The 18,489-nt window shown below is 40.9% G+C and overlaps 1 protein-coding gene across 13 annotated transcripts in view; it reads left to right on the forward strand.

Annotated features, from left to right (window-relative positions):
- rimbp2b (RIMS binding protein 2b) overlaps positions 1–18,489 on the forward strand; it is a 92,266-nt gene that overhangs the window by 40,892 nt on the left and 32,885 nt on the right. For all 13 annotated transcript variants that reach the window (XR_013779958.1, XM_079353823.1, XM_079353828.1 and 10 more), the window contains 6 exons: positions 1,105–1,188; positions 7,177–7,266; positions 11,804–11,926; positions 13,329–13,433; positions 16,310–16,360; positions 16,727–16,747. Coding sequence is in view for 12 of the 13 variants with exons in the window: in XM_079353823.1 (XP_079209949.1) it covers positions 1,105–1,188; positions 7,177–7,266; positions 11,804–11,926; positions 13,329–13,433; positions 16,310–16,360; positions 16,727–16,747 (474 nt within the window). In the remaining variant the exon portion in view is untranslated. The remainder of the gene's footprint in view (positions 1–1,104; positions 1,189–7,176; positions 7,267–11,803; positions 11,927–13,328; positions 13,434–16,309; positions 16,361–16,726; positions 16,748–18,489) is intronic.

The raw sequence follows: 18,489 nt of genomic DNA on the forward strand, positions 1-18,489 counted from the left end.
ACAAAAAGAATGGCATCCACTAATTAGCTATTGAAGGGGAAATTCTTATTCAAGCAGAGCCAGAGGTGATGACTTTTCTGAACAACACTTACAGACTAAACACGTCGTCCTCTGTGAAAGCTGTGGTAGACGTTGGTCATATTTTGTCTGTAATCTCATATCACCAAGAAACACGAATTTCCTTCTTTGTAACTGCAGCTGACACATCATTCAGCTGTCAGCTCAGTTAAACGGCTGCTTGATGGAAACATAACAGGCTTTCAGAAAACTCAGGCGGGAACACGAGGTGTCAGCTAGTCGCTAGTTGAACCTTGCATAATTACAAAGTGACAGAGTGCAGACTGCAGTTTATTTGTACACATAGTTAACACTTGTTTGATTGAGAGGGAGAACGAGACGAAGAATACACCTTTTTCTTTTTCAAAGACCTTCTGATGTGCTGGAGCCAAACGTGTGACTGCTGTTGTACTCAGTTTATCTGTTACCTTCATTTGAAGAGAGCCTTCATTAAGTGTATTATTCCCACCTTTGTTTTGTGCCTTACACAAAACCTTATAAAGTGTTTTAATCCAGCATCCATACAAAAAGACTGAGCAGTTCAAACTTGACGACAGTTTACTTAAAACAAGATCAAAAAATGAAATATATCACTGTAACTGTCCAAACTGGAATAAGGCTTTTATAGATTTATTTATAAGTTTGTTTGTTTGTTTGTTTGTTCGTTTATTGTCCGTATTACATTTGATCATTATATCTTACACAGTGTTCTGAGAGGAAAAAAAACACACACCCTCAACATTTGATCCCTTGAATTCTTCCAGCCCACAGTCTTTATTCTGTCAGTAAAAACGTTTTGTAACATCTATTAGGTAACACCTGTAAGGCTGTCAGAGTCTGCTGCACAAGCAAGACACACACACACACACACACACACACACACACACACACACACAAACACAATACATATCAAAACACATAAATACTACTGAATAATGAGAAGCTTCAGCTCACTGTCTCTCTGCCTAGTTTCACCGAGTGCTCTGAGATAGTGTCTGTACCTGACAAACCATTGCATCTGTCCTCTGTTTTTTTTTCTCCCCCCAGGAGACTGAAATCAGCACCAGAAAGAAGGAGTGTGAAGCACTTGAGGCAGAGGTGAAGAAAAAGAATCAAACATGTCAGACTTTGGTAAGTGCTCCAAAAATATACACCAGCCTCTGAGTGAAAGGACGAAAGCTTACATTGATCTGTACCTGAGAGCCTCGCCTACAATCATCACACACAAACATCCCCTGAGAAGCTGAGGGACGGTCTGCTGTAATGATAGCTTGCTCCTTATGAGGTGATGACAGAAATGAAAATAAGATCAGTTCACTGCATGTTAGCCAGTAAGATACATTTGAGAATGAGGGATACGCTTCACAGCAGTCATTATATGAAGCAGTACTCGTACACGTTGACAGAAGACATACTGTGTTCTCGTCTACACTGTTCACTCAGCTGGTATCCTCAGGCTTTGGTTATTTTGTTTTATTTGTATTCACGCTCTTTACGTGTACAGCAGCACACAGGACTGTGCCTGTTTTTAAAGTAAGGTCACCTCTCTGAAAGGTTAGACATGTTAGACAAGCCTTCTTTTTGTGTTTGCTGCCTTTTTGAAGGACATTTTCTTTCAATGGCCCAGAAATGCCATTCTGACCTTGACCCAGGGCAAAAAGGCCAAGAAAACAGATAAAAGGTTGAAGTCCTATGTTAGGCTCGTTTAGTGGTTAGTTTGACTTGTAGTTTTTTCTCAGTTTCATCTCACATTTTGATGGATTCTTAATGGTCTGTGTCACCTAACGCTCTTTCATCTGGATTTACTGTTGGCCAGGTTATGAAAGTGTTCCCTAGAAGTGACAGTAAACTGTTTTCAAATGCTCTGACTGCTTTTACTCATGGAAATGTCTTTTTTTTAAGCAATGGAAAGAAATCGACACCTTGCATTAGTAGCAGCTCCAGACCTGCACACTGTTCCCTTAGCACATAGGTCTGGGTGAGTGAGATAAACCATGAAAAGAGAATGAGTAGTTTCTCCTCCACTATTGTTGCTATTAAAAATGTGATATCAGAAGTCCCACCGCTTCTTGATTTTGGTTTGTCAGTGAGGGGGAAGTGAAAGTTGAACTATTGTGAGTGGCCCCACATTGGTTGCATTGGTCTTGTTCAGAAAAGCACTGTTAGTGGACACAAGCCCTTATTGTCAGAGTTATGGGGTGAACAAGTAGCACGCTGCGAGGTACCCTGTGTGATTGACTGCTTGTGGGGCTGTTTATATTGCCTCTTTGTCTTTGTTTGTTTACTGCATGTGTTTTACGGATTAATATAGTATTACACTACAGTAAAGGATCAAAAAATAAAAGTAGAATCAGGGAACTTCTGTATGTTTAGAAATATTGTTGGGTCACCTTCACCAATCTATCTCTTACTACAGGAAATCATCAAAAATCTCAATAACAGCAGAATATAGTGAATCGTTCGGATTTCACCAGTACAGTTATGGGAGCCCCACGAAGCACACTGACTTATCATGTTGTTCTGAGATGGAAAGTTTTTTTTTCTGAGAGAGAACGATATCTCACTGCTGTGGCGCTTCAGTTGAAGTGTTTTTTGTCCTCACAGGCATAGAATTGTGTTGGGTTTTTTTTTTTTTAATTACAGTCAAATTCAATAGAATTTGAGAGAATGTGTAAGTGCAGAGATTTGTAGGATTACTTTCTCTGGTTTGGGAGTTGAACAAATAAAACAGGGTATTGTACGACCAACAAAAGCTACGCTGTGAAAGTTTCAAACTACACAAACAAGAAATGTGCTTGAAACCTGTAGAAGCAGAAGTAAGCTCAGAAGTCATGCATTAGACTTGGAGTGAGATTTTCCCTGTGAAAGGCAGGAGCTGGAAGGATTCAGCAGCAATCTAAATGGCATTGTTTGGTCTGAGACTATTTGAATTTATTCCCTTATGCCCCCAAGACCACTTCTTTAGATGAGCTGTCTTTGTGTGTGGCTCCCTGCCCTGGAATAAACACTCCATTAGGACTGTTTCTCTGCTGCCCTCCTCTCACGTCCCCTGCCCAGAGCAACACTTCCCTCTTCGCCCATTGTCGCTGAGCTCGCTCACTCCTGCTGAAGCAACCCAGAGGACACACTGTCCCCAAATGGCGTGCGGAAATGGCAGGCTGGTCTCCACAGACTGCAGCACCGCTCTTATCTCCTCCTGCACTGAGCTCCAAGAACGGAGACACAAACACAGACAAGACCAATGAACACTACAGTGAGGAGATGGCGAGTTGACAGTAATGTCACTGTCTGTTTGGTCTGAGCTTGCTTACCTCTCTGTATCTCCTCTGTTTCTCCCCTTTTCTTGCTTCTTAGTTCACAGTTTTTAGGAAAGAGCGTGCATACAAAACAGGGTATGGGTTTTACTCTAAGCAGCCGCTCTCCTGACAAATTTGAATAACTAAACACTGACAGTATAATTATAAAAAAAATATAAATATAGACCTTCTTACAAAATCTGTAAAAATTCTAGCTGGGATCAATGCCATGCATCCTCACAGTTAGTTCAGCTGTAATGTATAAACACTGTGTATGTGACTGACAGTAAACACTACTATAACCATCTGGTACCTCCACCTTCATGGTATCGAGTGTATACTGTAACTACAGTATAGATCAACAGAGCAATAAGCCTCTGCAAGTCTCCATGGAACAGATCTTGGAGAGTATCTACCTGCCTTGTCCTGACATATTTCTAATTCAAACTGGATGCATAGGATAGAACCAGTCAGAAGATAGAAGGCGGGATATATCATTATGATAAATTTAAATGGATCACTATCAACAAAGCTATTTAATTGGTTGAAAAAATAGTAAATGCCCCTGAGGGCAGGATGACTCATCAGATATTTGAAAAGTATTCGGGAAGTTACAGTTATTTTAATGTAAAACACAACAGACAATACTTAATAGACAATTATTTCCCAGAGAATGGCAGATAAACATTTTACAGAGGAACACTGGATTTAAACAGGAAAAATGTATTTTCTATGTCTCAGGGACTTCAAGGCCGGTCACCATGGCAACAAGGATCTGCTGTGCCAGCGTTCCTTAAAACATGTATCAGTTCTAATCGAAGATTAATACCGAGGCAGACAGGAGGCTGACTCAACAGGTTAAACGGCAGGGCTGTGGAGCTGTGCTCTCAAATTTAGCTCAATAACCGAGGAGAAAAAGTCGACCTCTGTGGTCGTCTTAGCTTCCAGTCTGAGCACTTTGTGAGCATCTTACAGAGGCCGCACTGGCAGCTCTCGTTGCTTGAACACATGGCGTGCACTGTATGTGCATCAGCAAAAAGGCCAGAGAGACGGATTTTGTTCTCCATGCTTTTTTTCCTGTTCAACATTTAAAGATTACAGTACAATCAATTCACATATGAATTTGCTGTGTCCATGTTTTGCACGTCTTCCAGATGGCACAGATGGCCTTTTATGTACAGCATGGTGTGCACCACTCAAAGAGAGCACTGGTCTATTCATCATTTAGCATGCAGAGTACAGGAAGCCCTTGTTATGTCAACTTTTACCCATTTACATGCTGCCGGTGTCATTTTGAAGATTTGACCTTCAAAATAGTTGAATTGCAGTTTGTGGCATTTTGCCACTTCCCAAATGTAATTAAAGCAGACTTTATAACATGGTGACACAACATGGTGTGGGTAAAGGAATAGGCTGAAAAGATGGAATAGCTGGTCATTAAAACAACTGTGATAATGGCGGTGGTCTATGCTGAACAAGAGTAAATGATGCTCCTCACCCTGAGTCCACAGAGCAGAGGGTAAGTGGGTGAAATGTTTGCTCTGCTGCTGTGCTAAATGGCAGAGTTGATTCATCCGTCAGGCCTGTCAAAATTAAACACACAGCTCTCGCACAGCAGGCTGAGTCAGACCATGTCTGGACAAGACACACGACAGCCTCTCAACTGCTTTCAGATTCAGGATTAAGCAAGGTACTCTGCCACTGGCCTAATAATACTGTAAGTGTATTATTCATGAAGCGATCGTGGCTTCCTGAGCATCCAGAGCAAATCCAAACTATCTTTAAGGCTTTCCTGTTTATCACATTTTCTGAAATCTTTAATTTTAGTGTCTGCATACAATATTTTACTTCCTATATTAAAAGCAATAACATTTATGTTTGTCAAAGAACGTTTTAATACACGTTACACTTACTATATACATTATGTACAATTAGTTACAATTAGTCCTGACACCATCCAGTCTCTTAAGCATTACAAATTGGTAAACAAACAAAGAATGTGTGCTGTGTTTATTTAATGATTTTATGGATCATCGCGTTTTTTAAGAAAAACTAAAATCCCATCGCAGCACAAAATCTCTGGTTTTCATTTGGATCGTGTCGTAGGCATGCTAAAAATAGGCCACAGTGTATTCTGCATGGAATTTACTCCATCACTGGGCTCTCAGGCTCTCCATAAAAAAATGGGCCTTGCCAAGGGATTATGACGTGTACTGATCTGTTTAAAGCGTTAACGCGTCGACAATACAGGACAAAGGAACAGCTGATTCTGTGTTCAAGACCAGTTGTATTGCAACACAACGTGTGTGCCCTCATATCCCAAATCTAAAAAAGGGATTGTAAAAGAGGATTTCAGTCATTTTGAAATGCTTGAATCTAAAAAAAGCTTTGAGGAATATGTGAGCTCTTTTTTTGTATCGTTTTTCTTTTAGAAGCTGTTTGTCCTTCAGAGTGAATGAACACCTGGAGGCTTCACTGGCCCGCATTAGCAATCAAGTGAGGATCAATAGATATGAACAGGAACGTCGATGCAATCTCATGCTTGTACGGGAAGCATTTTAATTGACAAGACACAATTAATGCAGGTTAAAATGCCAAGATTTGATGTTTCTGCCACAGAAATGAAATGAATCTAAAAGTCGCAGATCTCAGTTTTGACTTTAGTATTTTCTTTACTCTTGTCCTCGACAATAGTTCTCCTCTAAAGTGTGCACATACACTATATTTATGTAGTAGTTTATATAGTACACACCCATGAGAAACAAAGTACGATAAGTAGTAATAAGAGCAGTAAATGATATTATGATGATTCTTTGTAATTTGTATCGTATTAGCGAACAAGACAACAGGCGTCACATGAGTTTTTAAAATAGAAAACACACGATTGTATGATCACAGATGTTACATATAACACTGATGATTTCATTTCATGTGTACCAGTGACAACCACACTGAAGCTGAAGCAGGAGTTCAGACACCATTATCAAATTAGTTACGCCTGTGAATGTACTACAGTCACGTTTAAAACACGACCAAATACGTTGTGCATGCATCTCATGCTGATTCTTCCCTTATGACTGGATTAAAGGAAATAACGTCAAGCAATCTAGTTGGTTAATGTTCAAACCCTGCGCGCTTGTTTGTTTTTATATGTTGACTGGTTTCTCCATTTGCCCTCTGAAACATCCTTCATAAGTAAAACATAAGGCAGCCGGAGTGGCTACATCACAAACCATTAAGAAGCACTGTATTTACTGTAAATGTATCATGCATGAGCTAGTAGGTTTGGTAGCTCCTGACAAGAACAACATTTGGCCTACATGCTGCTCTAGCTGCAGTGAAGTGCACATTCTCTGAAGGGAACTCTGAAGTTGACACTGTAAATTGCATCCATGGCACGCCTCATGGCTGTTCATGCCTCCTCAGCAATGAAGGTTTAGTTCTTTTACCCGCAGCTCAACACACTTGATGAGAGTGTGGGGATCTGTGTGTGTGTGTGTGTGTGTGTGTGTGAGTGTGTTTAAGAGACTATCAAAATACTTGGTTGATTTAGATCCCCTCAGAGAGATGGTGTCCTATTACTATTATCTCCTCTAAAATGTTTGCATAAAAGTTCACACGTTCTGACTACATTATTGTTCCACTGCAGAGACTGGAATTGTAGTCCTGTTTTCTAGACATACAGGAGAACCTCCAGCAGTCCGCTCAGATGAATAATGCATGGGCTATCACTAACAACACGCTCTCTTCGGGTGCTGGGCTTTGTTCTAAACATGACTTCTTAGGTTCTTAACACTGTTTTCTTTCTGCTTCTTTTGCTTAGGAGAATGAACTTCAAGATTTCCTTCAGGACAATAAGCACTTGAACCTCCAGTTCTTTAACAATAGCCACAAAGCATCTGAGCATGAGAAGGTAAGCAGCAAAAAAACGTAGGATTTTGGTTTTTTGACTGAGGATTATTTGCTCTAACTTTTGTGATCCCTAACTTCTCTTATAAGGTCATCGTTTTTTAAGACTACTTTTGAACCTGTGCAGCTTCTGTTCAAGCTCATGTCTCAGAAGTCAAAGAGTACAGTATGTACAATAACATGTATGCATGTTTCAAGTCAAAACATTTTTGACAATGCATTTACGTAACTGTTAGAAAACGTCTTCAAAAACAGCTTGTTTAGCAGAAAAGAATCCTGGGGTACTTAACCATGCTAACAGAGCTAGCAATGCCACTTTTTAGCATATTTTCTCCCTCGTAATGTCAAAATCCTCCACATAAAGAAAACAGTGCTATAATGTACTATTAAAGTTTGTTTGAAAAGAAACGTATATTTAAGGCCCCATTTACACGGAGACGCTGTGACAGTAAAACGAAACAGTTGAGTATTGGATTGGCCTTTCGTTCACACAGCGTCAGTGTTTCATGGGGGTGAAAACGCAAGCTTTTGAATTCGACCTCAGGAGTGGAACGAAACTGATACGGGGGGCGTATCGCAGCCATGTGAACGAAACGGAGCGGACTCTCTGGCTGCGATGTCCTCAACACACCACCCCCCATACATTTGGACATGCGCAGTAGCCGAGAACAAACATAAACAACAATGGCGGCGGATTCACTTGTGCTATGTGCTTCAGCAGCTATTCACGTTGTATAGTCTCTTATAACAGAACCTTGATATGATACATTGTGTGTGTCGCCGCCGAAAAAGCATCGAATACTTGCAGCAAATTGTTCAACCTTTACCCAAGCGCAGGGCGACCATACGCAGCATTTGGGTAAGACTTGGGAGAACTAGCCGCTAAAGAGGATGTTGTGTAGGAAGTGGTTGGTCGCGCGTGTCGCGTTGTAAAGTTCCACTGCCCACTACTGGCCGGGCGTGAGAACGGTCTGTACTTCGAATCCGGAGTGGGGTCGTTTAGATGCGTTTCTGTCACAGCGTCTCCGTGTAAACGGGGCCTAGGACAACAGGTGACCAGTGAGGGCGCATGGCCCGACTTTAGCCCAGCTGTTGGCTTGCAGTGAGCAGAGAAGCTGAATTTCAGGACAGCGCTGCAAGTGTAAGACAAAAACGTTTTGCAAAGCCTGGAGCTTTCCGGACAAATCTGGTTCACCAGTAGTGTGTGATTAGCTTAGCATAATGTGAGAGTTCTTTAGCATGACACCTCTTACCAAAACACAGCCCACTGTTTCTCCAAATCCACTACATGACAAGCTGTCCTCTTCGCCTGTGGATGTGCAGCCAGGAACAGCTCACACACCAGCACGAAGGCTAAGTCGTAGGAGCAGGATAGTTTTGTTGTCCCTTATTGGACAGAACATTTGTGTGTTTTAATTTTTAGTTTGACATTTATTGTGCAATAAAATTCTTAACTACTAACACTGTCCACTTAACACCCAACGTCTTAAATTGTTCAAAAAAACCCTCCCAAATCTAAAAAGAAATAACTGAAAGGTAACCTCTAATACTGTCAGAGAGTTCATTTTTGGGCTACATAAGATCAAACATAACACAGTTAGAAGCTTTTTGCAGCATGTGTTTTTTTCAGGTGCTTTAAATGCACAAGCTTCAGTACCAAGAGGGGGAGGAGATCTGTTTATATCTGGCTATGTCTATGAAGCTCGTAAATGTTGAATTAAACAAGAAGGCTTGTAACAGCAGCTTTTGTTAACATGAAGACGACCAATGATAAACAAAGATGTTGTAACATTAAAGGTTCTGTTTCTCAGGCTATGACAGAAGAATTATTTTTAAAAATAGCCGTCTCTGTTAGGTTTAGTTATGAGTATCGCTGGTGTCAATCACATGCAATTTTTGACGTTAAAAAAAGAGTTAGACTCACACATATCAAAGCAGAACTTCTCACTTCACTGACCGTAGGTTGACATGCAGTTCAATACATTGTTTGATTTTTACTTGTGGACAATACAGAGAAAGGTAAAGACAGCGGCGTCAGTGTTGCATGAACGCTGATGTCATGTGAGTGCGATGCAAACATGACATTTGTGATCTTGCCACAGTGTCAGTTTTGTTCTTCATAGGTCACAGCCGCTCTGGCCTTTACAGTAACACTCTACAAGATGGATTTCTGGATCAAACTAGAATTTGCCCCAGGATGCTGGATAAATGGAGCCTGTGTTCTAACATACAGCATTTAAATGAAAATAAGAATTCTCCAAATATTAAAACTCCCCCTCCTTACTTTTAAGTTGAAGATCTCAAAGGCCTTTAGAGTGGATAACACAAAGTCGGAGTAGATCAGCAAACTCAGAGCACCTGGCTCCTCTCTATGGACAGAGACTATTTCCTAAAGGTGCTGATTGGCAGGTTGTTGGGGTGAAGAAGGGTGCTAGTTATTGACGTCTTATCAGAGTCGAGGAGGCTCTTGGAGCAGCTGTCCTGAGGACTCCTGAACTGTTATCACGCTGAGGGATATGAGAGCAGTACTCTGCAGGGCAGTGCGGATATCAGCCCTTTCTAACACCCGCGTGTTCTGATCCCTATCGTCTCTGAATGAACTGGCAGGGGCAGAACACTGCACCCGCCCCGCCCATAATAGACTATTGACCTGCTTCTGCTAACTCCAACATAGTTTGGTTCGATCTGTCTACATAAGGTGTGACAGTTCGCTTCTATCCATGTGGATTGTTTGGCTGTGTGGAGGTAGCTTGTTCATAGACATACTCACTGAAGTCTGTTTGTGTTTCGCTTTGCTGATGTTTGCTGAAACGCCCTCCTCCAGGAATCATTAGTCATTGATGGCTGCTCTGAGGAAAGGGCTACGCCACATTACGGCTGCAGGAACCAGACGTTTTGCAGCCGATGTGGGGCATTTAAAAAAACTGATTAAAAAAAATGCCTCCTAAGTAACAATACAGCTGGTCCATGGAAGAAAGATTATGAACAAAGTTAATTTCTTTCCAGACATTTCCTCATCTTGCATTCATTTATTGGTGTTGAATCGGTGTAAAATGTTAAGATAATGTGCAATTGCTTCAAAAACTCGGTGCTTGGCTAACAATGAAGCATGAATAATGTATTGATGTTCTGGTTAATAACCGTTTCAGTCAGTGAATTATGTAACATTGCAGTCATTATAATATTTTGAACCTTTTATCATTTAAAGCAGTCAGCTCCCTCGCCCTTTATTAAAATGTTTTGGTATGCTTTTTCTGGCAAGTAAGTAAATATTTAAATGTTTTTTTTGTATTTCTTTGGGCTTAAAATGCACAAAGGTATCAAAAGTTATGTTGTCCAGTTTTTGTTGATACTGACTTAATGAGTATGGAGTCTGAAATTGTACTGAATCGTGTTCCTTTCTTTTCAACCAAAAACAGAAAACAAGCAGCAAACAATAAACTGAGTGACTTCATAAAAAGCTTTGAAAGCCTTCTAGCTTCATGATTTAGTGAATAAGAACACATATTACCAAATTATATTAGCAAGTTGGTAAAATGACCAGCAATTTAAAATCTTACTTGTTCTATTTTGAGGAGCTGACTGTGAAGCACTCGCACCTACAACTATAGTTCATTTGTGTGACTCAGTTGCATTAATAAACAGATGTGCTTATTTTTGTAATTATGCTATATTGATTACCAATGGATTGATTCCATCCTTAGTCTGCAATCATTCGCTCATTGTAAAGCTCCCAAAACAGTCGTATTTATCAACAACACTGTGAAGTTAGTTCACCACGGCACAGATTTTGATCCTTAGGTTGCACATGTGACATTTTTGATGTTTTTATAACACGGTCCTACATTAGTTTGTATTCTAAACTGATGATGGTCAGTGTGCTCTAATATGTCAGAAAAAGTAGCAACTGTATGTGGTTCACATAACATGAAGTGAACAGGATTGAAAAACGTTCACAAAAGAAACGTTCTTCTTACTTTTAAAAGGCGTAAATGCTTTCAGAAGGTTTGGTAAATCTCCAGGATACACACAGTGCATTGTGATGAGAAACAATGAATGTGTTTACAACTCCGCGGGATACATTTAATTTCTCAATTCAGCAAAAACCCAGCAGGACGCCTGCACTTAGCCTGCTCCAACACAAAATCGAAAACAGCTTGCTATAAAATAAAAGGTCGTCAAATGTACACAATATCCAGCATTTGAATCATTAGAACACTGTATCGGACTTTTGTTACTCTATTGAAAAACAGGGTGGAGACATTAGAGAGTTTTGGTACATTAAACTCTGGGTGGGAGGAGAACATTTTCAGGCTTGGTCTCTTGAAAGAGCTTCCTCTCTTTTAGGGGAGATGGAAAATGATCTTGCTTATTTATACAAAGAAATATGTGCAGTGTTCCTTAAAAAAAAAAAAAGGCTCAGCACCTGACGAAGTGTAAATAAAGAAGCAGATTAAAATGGCCTGATTTTGCCCAGAGGAAATAAACTGCAGTACAGCTGCACTCTCAGTCTCTTTGCTCCCTGCTTATTCCCTGCACAGGTGAAGTCTGAGTATGCCCATCTCAAAGAAACCCTTGGTGCTGTGACGCAGGAGAGAGATTTAGCCCTGTGGGAGAAGAACCAGCTCCAAGACAAACTGGAGAACCTAGAGCAGGTGCTCAAGGTGAGGAAACCAGCTCTAAGGCCAGAACGGACTCGACCACCTATCAGTGCTGCGTGCATTTTTTTTTTTTAGTTCCTGTAGTCCTCCAATGCTGGGATCCTAATTCAGGTGTTTGTTTTTTTTAATGCAGCCTGACCCCTTGCCAGTTCCCCCTTTCTCCTAACTGTGCTACACTGCCTCCATCTGGTTCTCTTCAGCTTCACTGTCTAATGTCCCTGACGTGTCTGTTGCCTTCCAGTGTCGTGTTGGGAGGTCTGACCAGGAGCTGTGAAAGAGTAGAAGCTTGGAGCAGTCTGCCCTCTTTTCTTATCCTGTTGTGCCCTTTCATGTTGTCCTACCCTCCCTGACCTGCCTCTGTCCCTCCTTCCCTGCCCCCCTCTGCCCCTGCTAGATTTATAAGGTATCAATACCATGTCCGCCTGTTAGGGAGCAGCCCTATTTATTACCATTCGGAATGCTGTCTGTCCACCTCCGTGGCTGTGCTTATGGCTCCCTTTATGCGTGGGCTGCTACCAGACATATGAATGGTCACCTGGCTAAACGACCACAGCACTGTGATGAGGAATGTGACTTTTTTTTTTGTTGTTGCATGAGGCAGGACTTAATGATAACAGGAAGAGGAAGAGGAGGAGATAGAGACACTGAGTCACTCTTCATGATGATAATGTCAAGTTTGATGACATTACCTATCTTTAGACCTCAATTTTAACTGGCATGAAAATGTCATTTGCTCTTTCCACCTGATGAATATTCACATATAGCGGGACTGGATGACAGGGGCATAATGTGTGATGAAGAGGCGAGCATTGAGTCCCTTTTATTGGATGGCTTCTTTTGTTTTTATGGATGACCACAGACAAGTGAGCACGCCCCCCGAGTTTGCTCGCCCTTTCATGTAACGTTAAACCCTGTATTGATCATACGAAGACAACGCGGCTGAGGTCGGCCTTTCAAACAGTCTCACTAACCAGACTTCTAACAGGTATTGTGTTACCTAAAGGGGGCAGCAAACCTGAATGTGGATTGATGTTGGTCTTTTTGTTCACACAGCAAAGCATCTCAAGTCCTCATCCATAAGCACTTTGGGGCAAAATTTGATCTGATCTCTCCCGCAGATCATTCTGCATAAACTGTTCTCACGTGGCATTTATAGAAGCACAGTTTATGTTCCTTGTTTTTGATGGTTTAAAGGTCAGTACACTGTTAAGCAGCCTCTTTAATGTGTGATATGTGTGCACATGTGACGCCTGTGTTGTTTCTGAGTGTGGAGGAGAAGACTGGAGATGCATTTTTGTGTTGGCTCATTGCCGTTAGATTTTAGTTCCACTAACGGCAGCCGTCTCTATGCTCCCCCTCCACATTCCTCACCCTGGCTCTCCACCCCTGCACCCCCTGCGGACAGCATATGCGCGAGGCTGCGGAGCGGAGGCAGCAGCTAGAGTTGGAGCATGAACAGGCCTTGGCTGTACTCAATGCAAAGCAGCAGGAGATTGACCTTCTTCAGAAGGTAAGGAGAACTTGTTTTTGAATGTGTTGTTCTCCCAGCCTACGCTTGTGTCAGGGGTCAAAAAGCTTTTTGTCGAGCAGCGCTGTGATACAGAAAGTCAAACAAAGGGGAAAGTCTACCGTGCGTGCTGCGGTAGCTCAGACTTTAGGGGCTTGAGTTAGTAACCAGAAGGAAGTTGACTCAAGTCCTGGTGCGTACCAAGTCTGGAAATTGATCTAGTAGCTTGAGAGCTGCCTTTGAGCAAGACAGAGCACTCACTGTGCAGCCCCCTCACTCTGACAGATCTCTCATGGTGAATGTCCATAGGCTCCTGTTTGTACATGTGTGTGCATTTCAAGCGTATGTGTTTGTAGCATGTTCAACAACAGAGTGTAAAATTGAATTTCCCCCCGCAGGATTAATGAAGTCTAATAATGATAAATACATCCTTGGAAGAAAAAAACAAACTGTATTATAGCTGTAAAACTGTGTTATTGTGCTCTCTGGCAGCTTTAGCTCTCACCTCTCTCATTATTTTCACCACCGCTCTCACAGTGCATCCACTTTACCCCATCCTTCAGCTGCCCATCACTCTCCATGCCACGAGAGCTCAACAGTTTAGGAGCACTCCTCGTGTTTGTTACGAGGAAACAAATCAAACATTCAAAGCCCAGAGCAGATATGACACTTTTTCGAGGCTTGCTTTAAACAAAAATGCTGGCCCAGGCCATTTGATGGTCGGGCATTCAAGGCTTTGCGCTGGCGCTGACTGTAATGTCAAAGCAAGCCCTGCAATGGCTGAGATTGCTGATAGTGTGAACGTGATAGGAATTGTCACCAATGCCTTCTCTTGAAACAATGTGTGTACCCCAGTGTTGCTGTTGCTGCAGTGTTGCTCCAACTTCACAGTCAGCCTTTCACAGGCCGACTTCTCAGCTTTTTTCTCTCATTAACAGAAGCTCATTACTGCCTTATCTTCCCTCAGACACAGGCTGCTCTCTGCATTCGACCAAATTAATTGCCTGCAAAGTAGATTTATGAAATTGTGAAGCTCACAGATGCTCTCATATTCATGTGGAACACTCAACAGATGTTTCTAGTTCCCAAAAGAAAAATTGCAGTGTATAATGCTATGTTTCTATACAGTTCAGTGCTTCTATAAACCCAAACCCTTATTCCCTTTGAATATACTAGTCTCATCTATTTATTATGTAAAAACATCATTTTAAGTGCTTCAAAATTATATTTCTTTGCAGAGCACCTCGATCTATTGAGGTACAGCTCCAAAAACCATTCAAACATATGATGGCAGCAGAAATATTTGCAGTACGGACATGTCTTAATTCAGTTGGAGTATAAGCTATCTGGTATTAGTGTCAGGACTGTTTAAATAGGTGCTTCTGAAACCACCTGTGGGGCCAGTGGTAAGGTTGTGGCCACTTGAATACCCTGTATGTCTGCAGAAAGCCAGCTTTTACTTTTACTGCATTCCTCTTGAAACCGTCAATGCCCAGGTCAGCCTTTCTTTTCAGCGTAGAAAGAGCTGTGTGGGAGTGAGGTCGGTGTAGAATGCAGCTTGTCATTTCTAAAGGTGTTCATGTTAGAGTGAAAGATAGTTGGATGAGAAGATTGAGAACGCCTTGTACATCTTTTTTTGAGGCAAAAGGCAGCAACCAACAGCAAGCTTCATCTCTATCTCAGCTTCATTTAGCATACAAATTTGCATCAGTAACTTCCTAAAGACTCTGCTGGTTGCCATGGAAGCGATTGAGAATCCTTGAACTGTCCTTTAGGTGTAATTTAGTTGTTGTTTTTTTGAGTTTCAGGCCCGACAAATGAAACAATTAATATAATGAGTTAACCTAAAATTCTATTTTTTTAAATTTGTGGGCCAATGTCCGGCCCTCGGGCTGGTAGTTACTGAGCCCTGTGAAGTTCTTACAGACAAGTGGTCTTCGTATAGGTAAGGGTTGTATAATATCGCTTCAATAATAAATGAATGCTTCCACAATTCATTTTGGATGCATTGAAATATTATAAAGTGCCTTTTCACATTCAACCTCCTTATAAATGTTCACATTTACAGTTGTTTTTCGAGTTTACTAACAAATGCATACACTCCATTGGATGGATGCCCATGTGATCATTTTGGGTGGCAGTAGCTCGGACCGTAGGGACTTGGGTCGCTGGTTCAAGTCCTGATGCAAACCAAAAAAACATATGGAAGTTGGTCTGGTAGCTGGAGAGCCAGACCACTTCTCCAGCACTGCCGAGCTGCCCTTGAGCAAGGCACAGAACCCCCACCAGCTCAAAGGGGGGCTTTCAGTGGGGGCTGCCACCGAGCTCTGCCATCTGTCCATCAATGTATGTCCACAGGTCCTGCTTGTGCATGTGTGTGATTCATGCCTGAGTGTGAGAAGCCCGTCTCTACAATAACAGAGAGAGGGTGTGTAATCCATGGGGGATTAATAAAGTATATACAATTTAACAGTTAATGGTTACATTCATTGGACCTGATCTCAGTTAATGGTTTCAAAGAAAAGTATTGAAGGATTTTCATACATTTATTATCAAATGTAAACAATGTCTATATTGTGTTGAACTGTTTTGAATAATTCCCATTAAAAACCATGTACACTGTAAGATTAAAAAAAAAGGTGTCAGACAAGCCTCAGTGTTTTAAGCTGGTTGTGGTGAAGTCACAACTGATTGGGGCTGAAATCAAGGCACTGCTGCTGACCTTGATTTCCATCCTGTCACATACCGTTATGTAGGGTGGACAGGGATGCTTTTTTTTTTCTTTTCAACCCCGAAGAAAGGGAGATTGAAAAAGGACTTTTATTGAAGATTTAAAGTGTACATGAAGATTAAACTGAAACATTGCACTTTCTTTTCAGGCTCAGGTTGAAGCAAAAAAGGAACATGAAGGCGCTGTCCATCTGTTAGAGGTGAGTGTCTGACTCTGGCTTGACTGTGTGTTTTTCTGTGAAACTGCATTTAGCGGGGGCATTCAGCTCTGGGGCAGACCTTTGTAAAACTAGATCCGTTATGCTTTTTAGGCCATGTGTTTCAAAATATGAGCAATACAGTAGATAGCTTTTATCTGTAGTGTAAATGTGATCTAAAAAGACTTGTGAAGTAAACACTTGAACTAAACCCAGTTTTAAACAACATGTCAGACATACAGTGTTAAAAGCAGATAAAAGTGTTTTTGTGCCTGTACGATGTGTATGAGTGATCACATGTGTAATTGTGCTTTTATTTCTTTCCTACATCTCTTTTTACTGAATGGGTGTGTGTTTATGCTTATACAGAACCACTTGGACAGCATGCAGGTATTTCAGAAATGTTTTCATTTATTTTCTTGATATTCTCTTAGGCCTTTCAGTTTTTACATGGTGTTCAAATGGTACTCAAAAAGCAAAAGGTAATACTAAGCATCATCAGTTCATCAGTTCAGAACTAATCCGATGTTTGATCTATGCTTTTTGGTTTTTCAGAATTATTCAGGGCTGCATCATTTCTTGGGCTTTGCTACCCACTCAGCTCTTTTTCACATTTCCATCAAAGCAAACTCAGAAGTTCAAAAGTCTGGAACTTGACTGAAAGTGGGGTCTTTCTAACTTGATCATAGAGAAGAATTCAGCAACATTCGTTTAACAATTGATGAAAAGATTCCAGACGTAAATTCAAGATTCAGAATATGGATCGCCTTAAATCAAAGACGAATGCCTGGGGCTTCACTGACGCACCCCAGTTCCACATAATGAAAACCCATCAACATACTGAGGCAAGCAAATTTAACTTCATAAAACCAAACTCCTGTTTATAGTGCTTGTTTTGATGTAAACAAACGACACATCAGACTGCAAAGAAAAAAGACATTCAAGAAATGAATTTTAACTCAGAGTCATTTGGATAGTTAGATATTTTAATCTCTTTTACTTTCTTCATTAATCAGATGTAAGGTCAACATGATCTTTACTATGTGAAACTGTGTAAATGTGTATTTTTACAAGGAGGCCACATTGGCGGGCAGTGATAGACGTAGCATTGCATTGTTTTATCCAGCATGTGTTTGTCATACAGCTGAGAACCGTATGATGCTTTGGTAAAAGTAGCTCTCTATTTAGGATTTCTTCAACACAAATAGACTAATTCTTTCTGGCATCTTTCTTCTAACAGCATGCTGTATTGAGCAACGACCTGTGTGCATGAAATGGACTCATAGTCTTGACAGAACTGCAAAGGATGTAGTGGACTAACAGGGGGACTTTGTTCTGTGCTGGGCAGTGCTAGTAAATTCCATGGTGGCTTCAGTGCCATTGTTGTCAGTATGATATTGATTCTTTTTTTTTTATTGTCCATCAATGTAATCAAAAATCATGCTCTAGCACCTGTAATTTCCATTACGCCCGCTCAAATGACTATGTTAAGTGAATCAATTTTAGGAAGTGTAATAAAGTCTCCCTGGCATTATAATAAATAACTGGTGTTATTTATTATTTTCATGATTTGGCAGCTAATCCCTCAAAAAGACCGCTTCAGCTAAAGACTTGAGGTCGATTTATTCCCAATCAGGAAGTAACACATGTTCTTTTTTGGCATAGATGATTTTTCTCTTTGTAATAAAAGCAGCTGGGCACTTTTGTTTTTAACACACAGTACTAGAAAACTAACGCTGTATAAGCAGGGCCTTTTTTTCTACTGCGGTTGAACACACATTTGGTGCTCAGGAGAGTTTTTAAATCAGCAGGACAATGTTAAAGTAATTGTCTTGAAAATACACTCCAGTGCCGAATTTCATCATGATGACAAAACATGCTCCCCAGTTCGGCTCATTGATGTGTTTTTAATAGTTTGTTGACAACAATGGAGCTACACGGCACAGAGGAATAATATCTATATCCGGCTCTGACACAGACAATACTTGTGGGTAGAATAACATTATTTTTGGCTTTGGTCTTTTAGAAGGATTATTTGACAATAACAGGAAATATAAAATCAAACTAATCCTCTTGGACACTGTGCAGTTTGGTAATGCAAATTGCCTCGAGGCAAGTTACTTTTAATTTTC

The sequence above is a fragment of the Symphodus melops genome (genome assembly GCF_947650265.1).
Source record: "Symphodus melops genome assembly, chromosome: 1".
Classification (NCBI taxonomy): domain Eukaryota; kingdom Metazoa; phylum Chordata; class Actinopteri; order Labriformes; family Labridae; genus Symphodus; species Symphodus melops.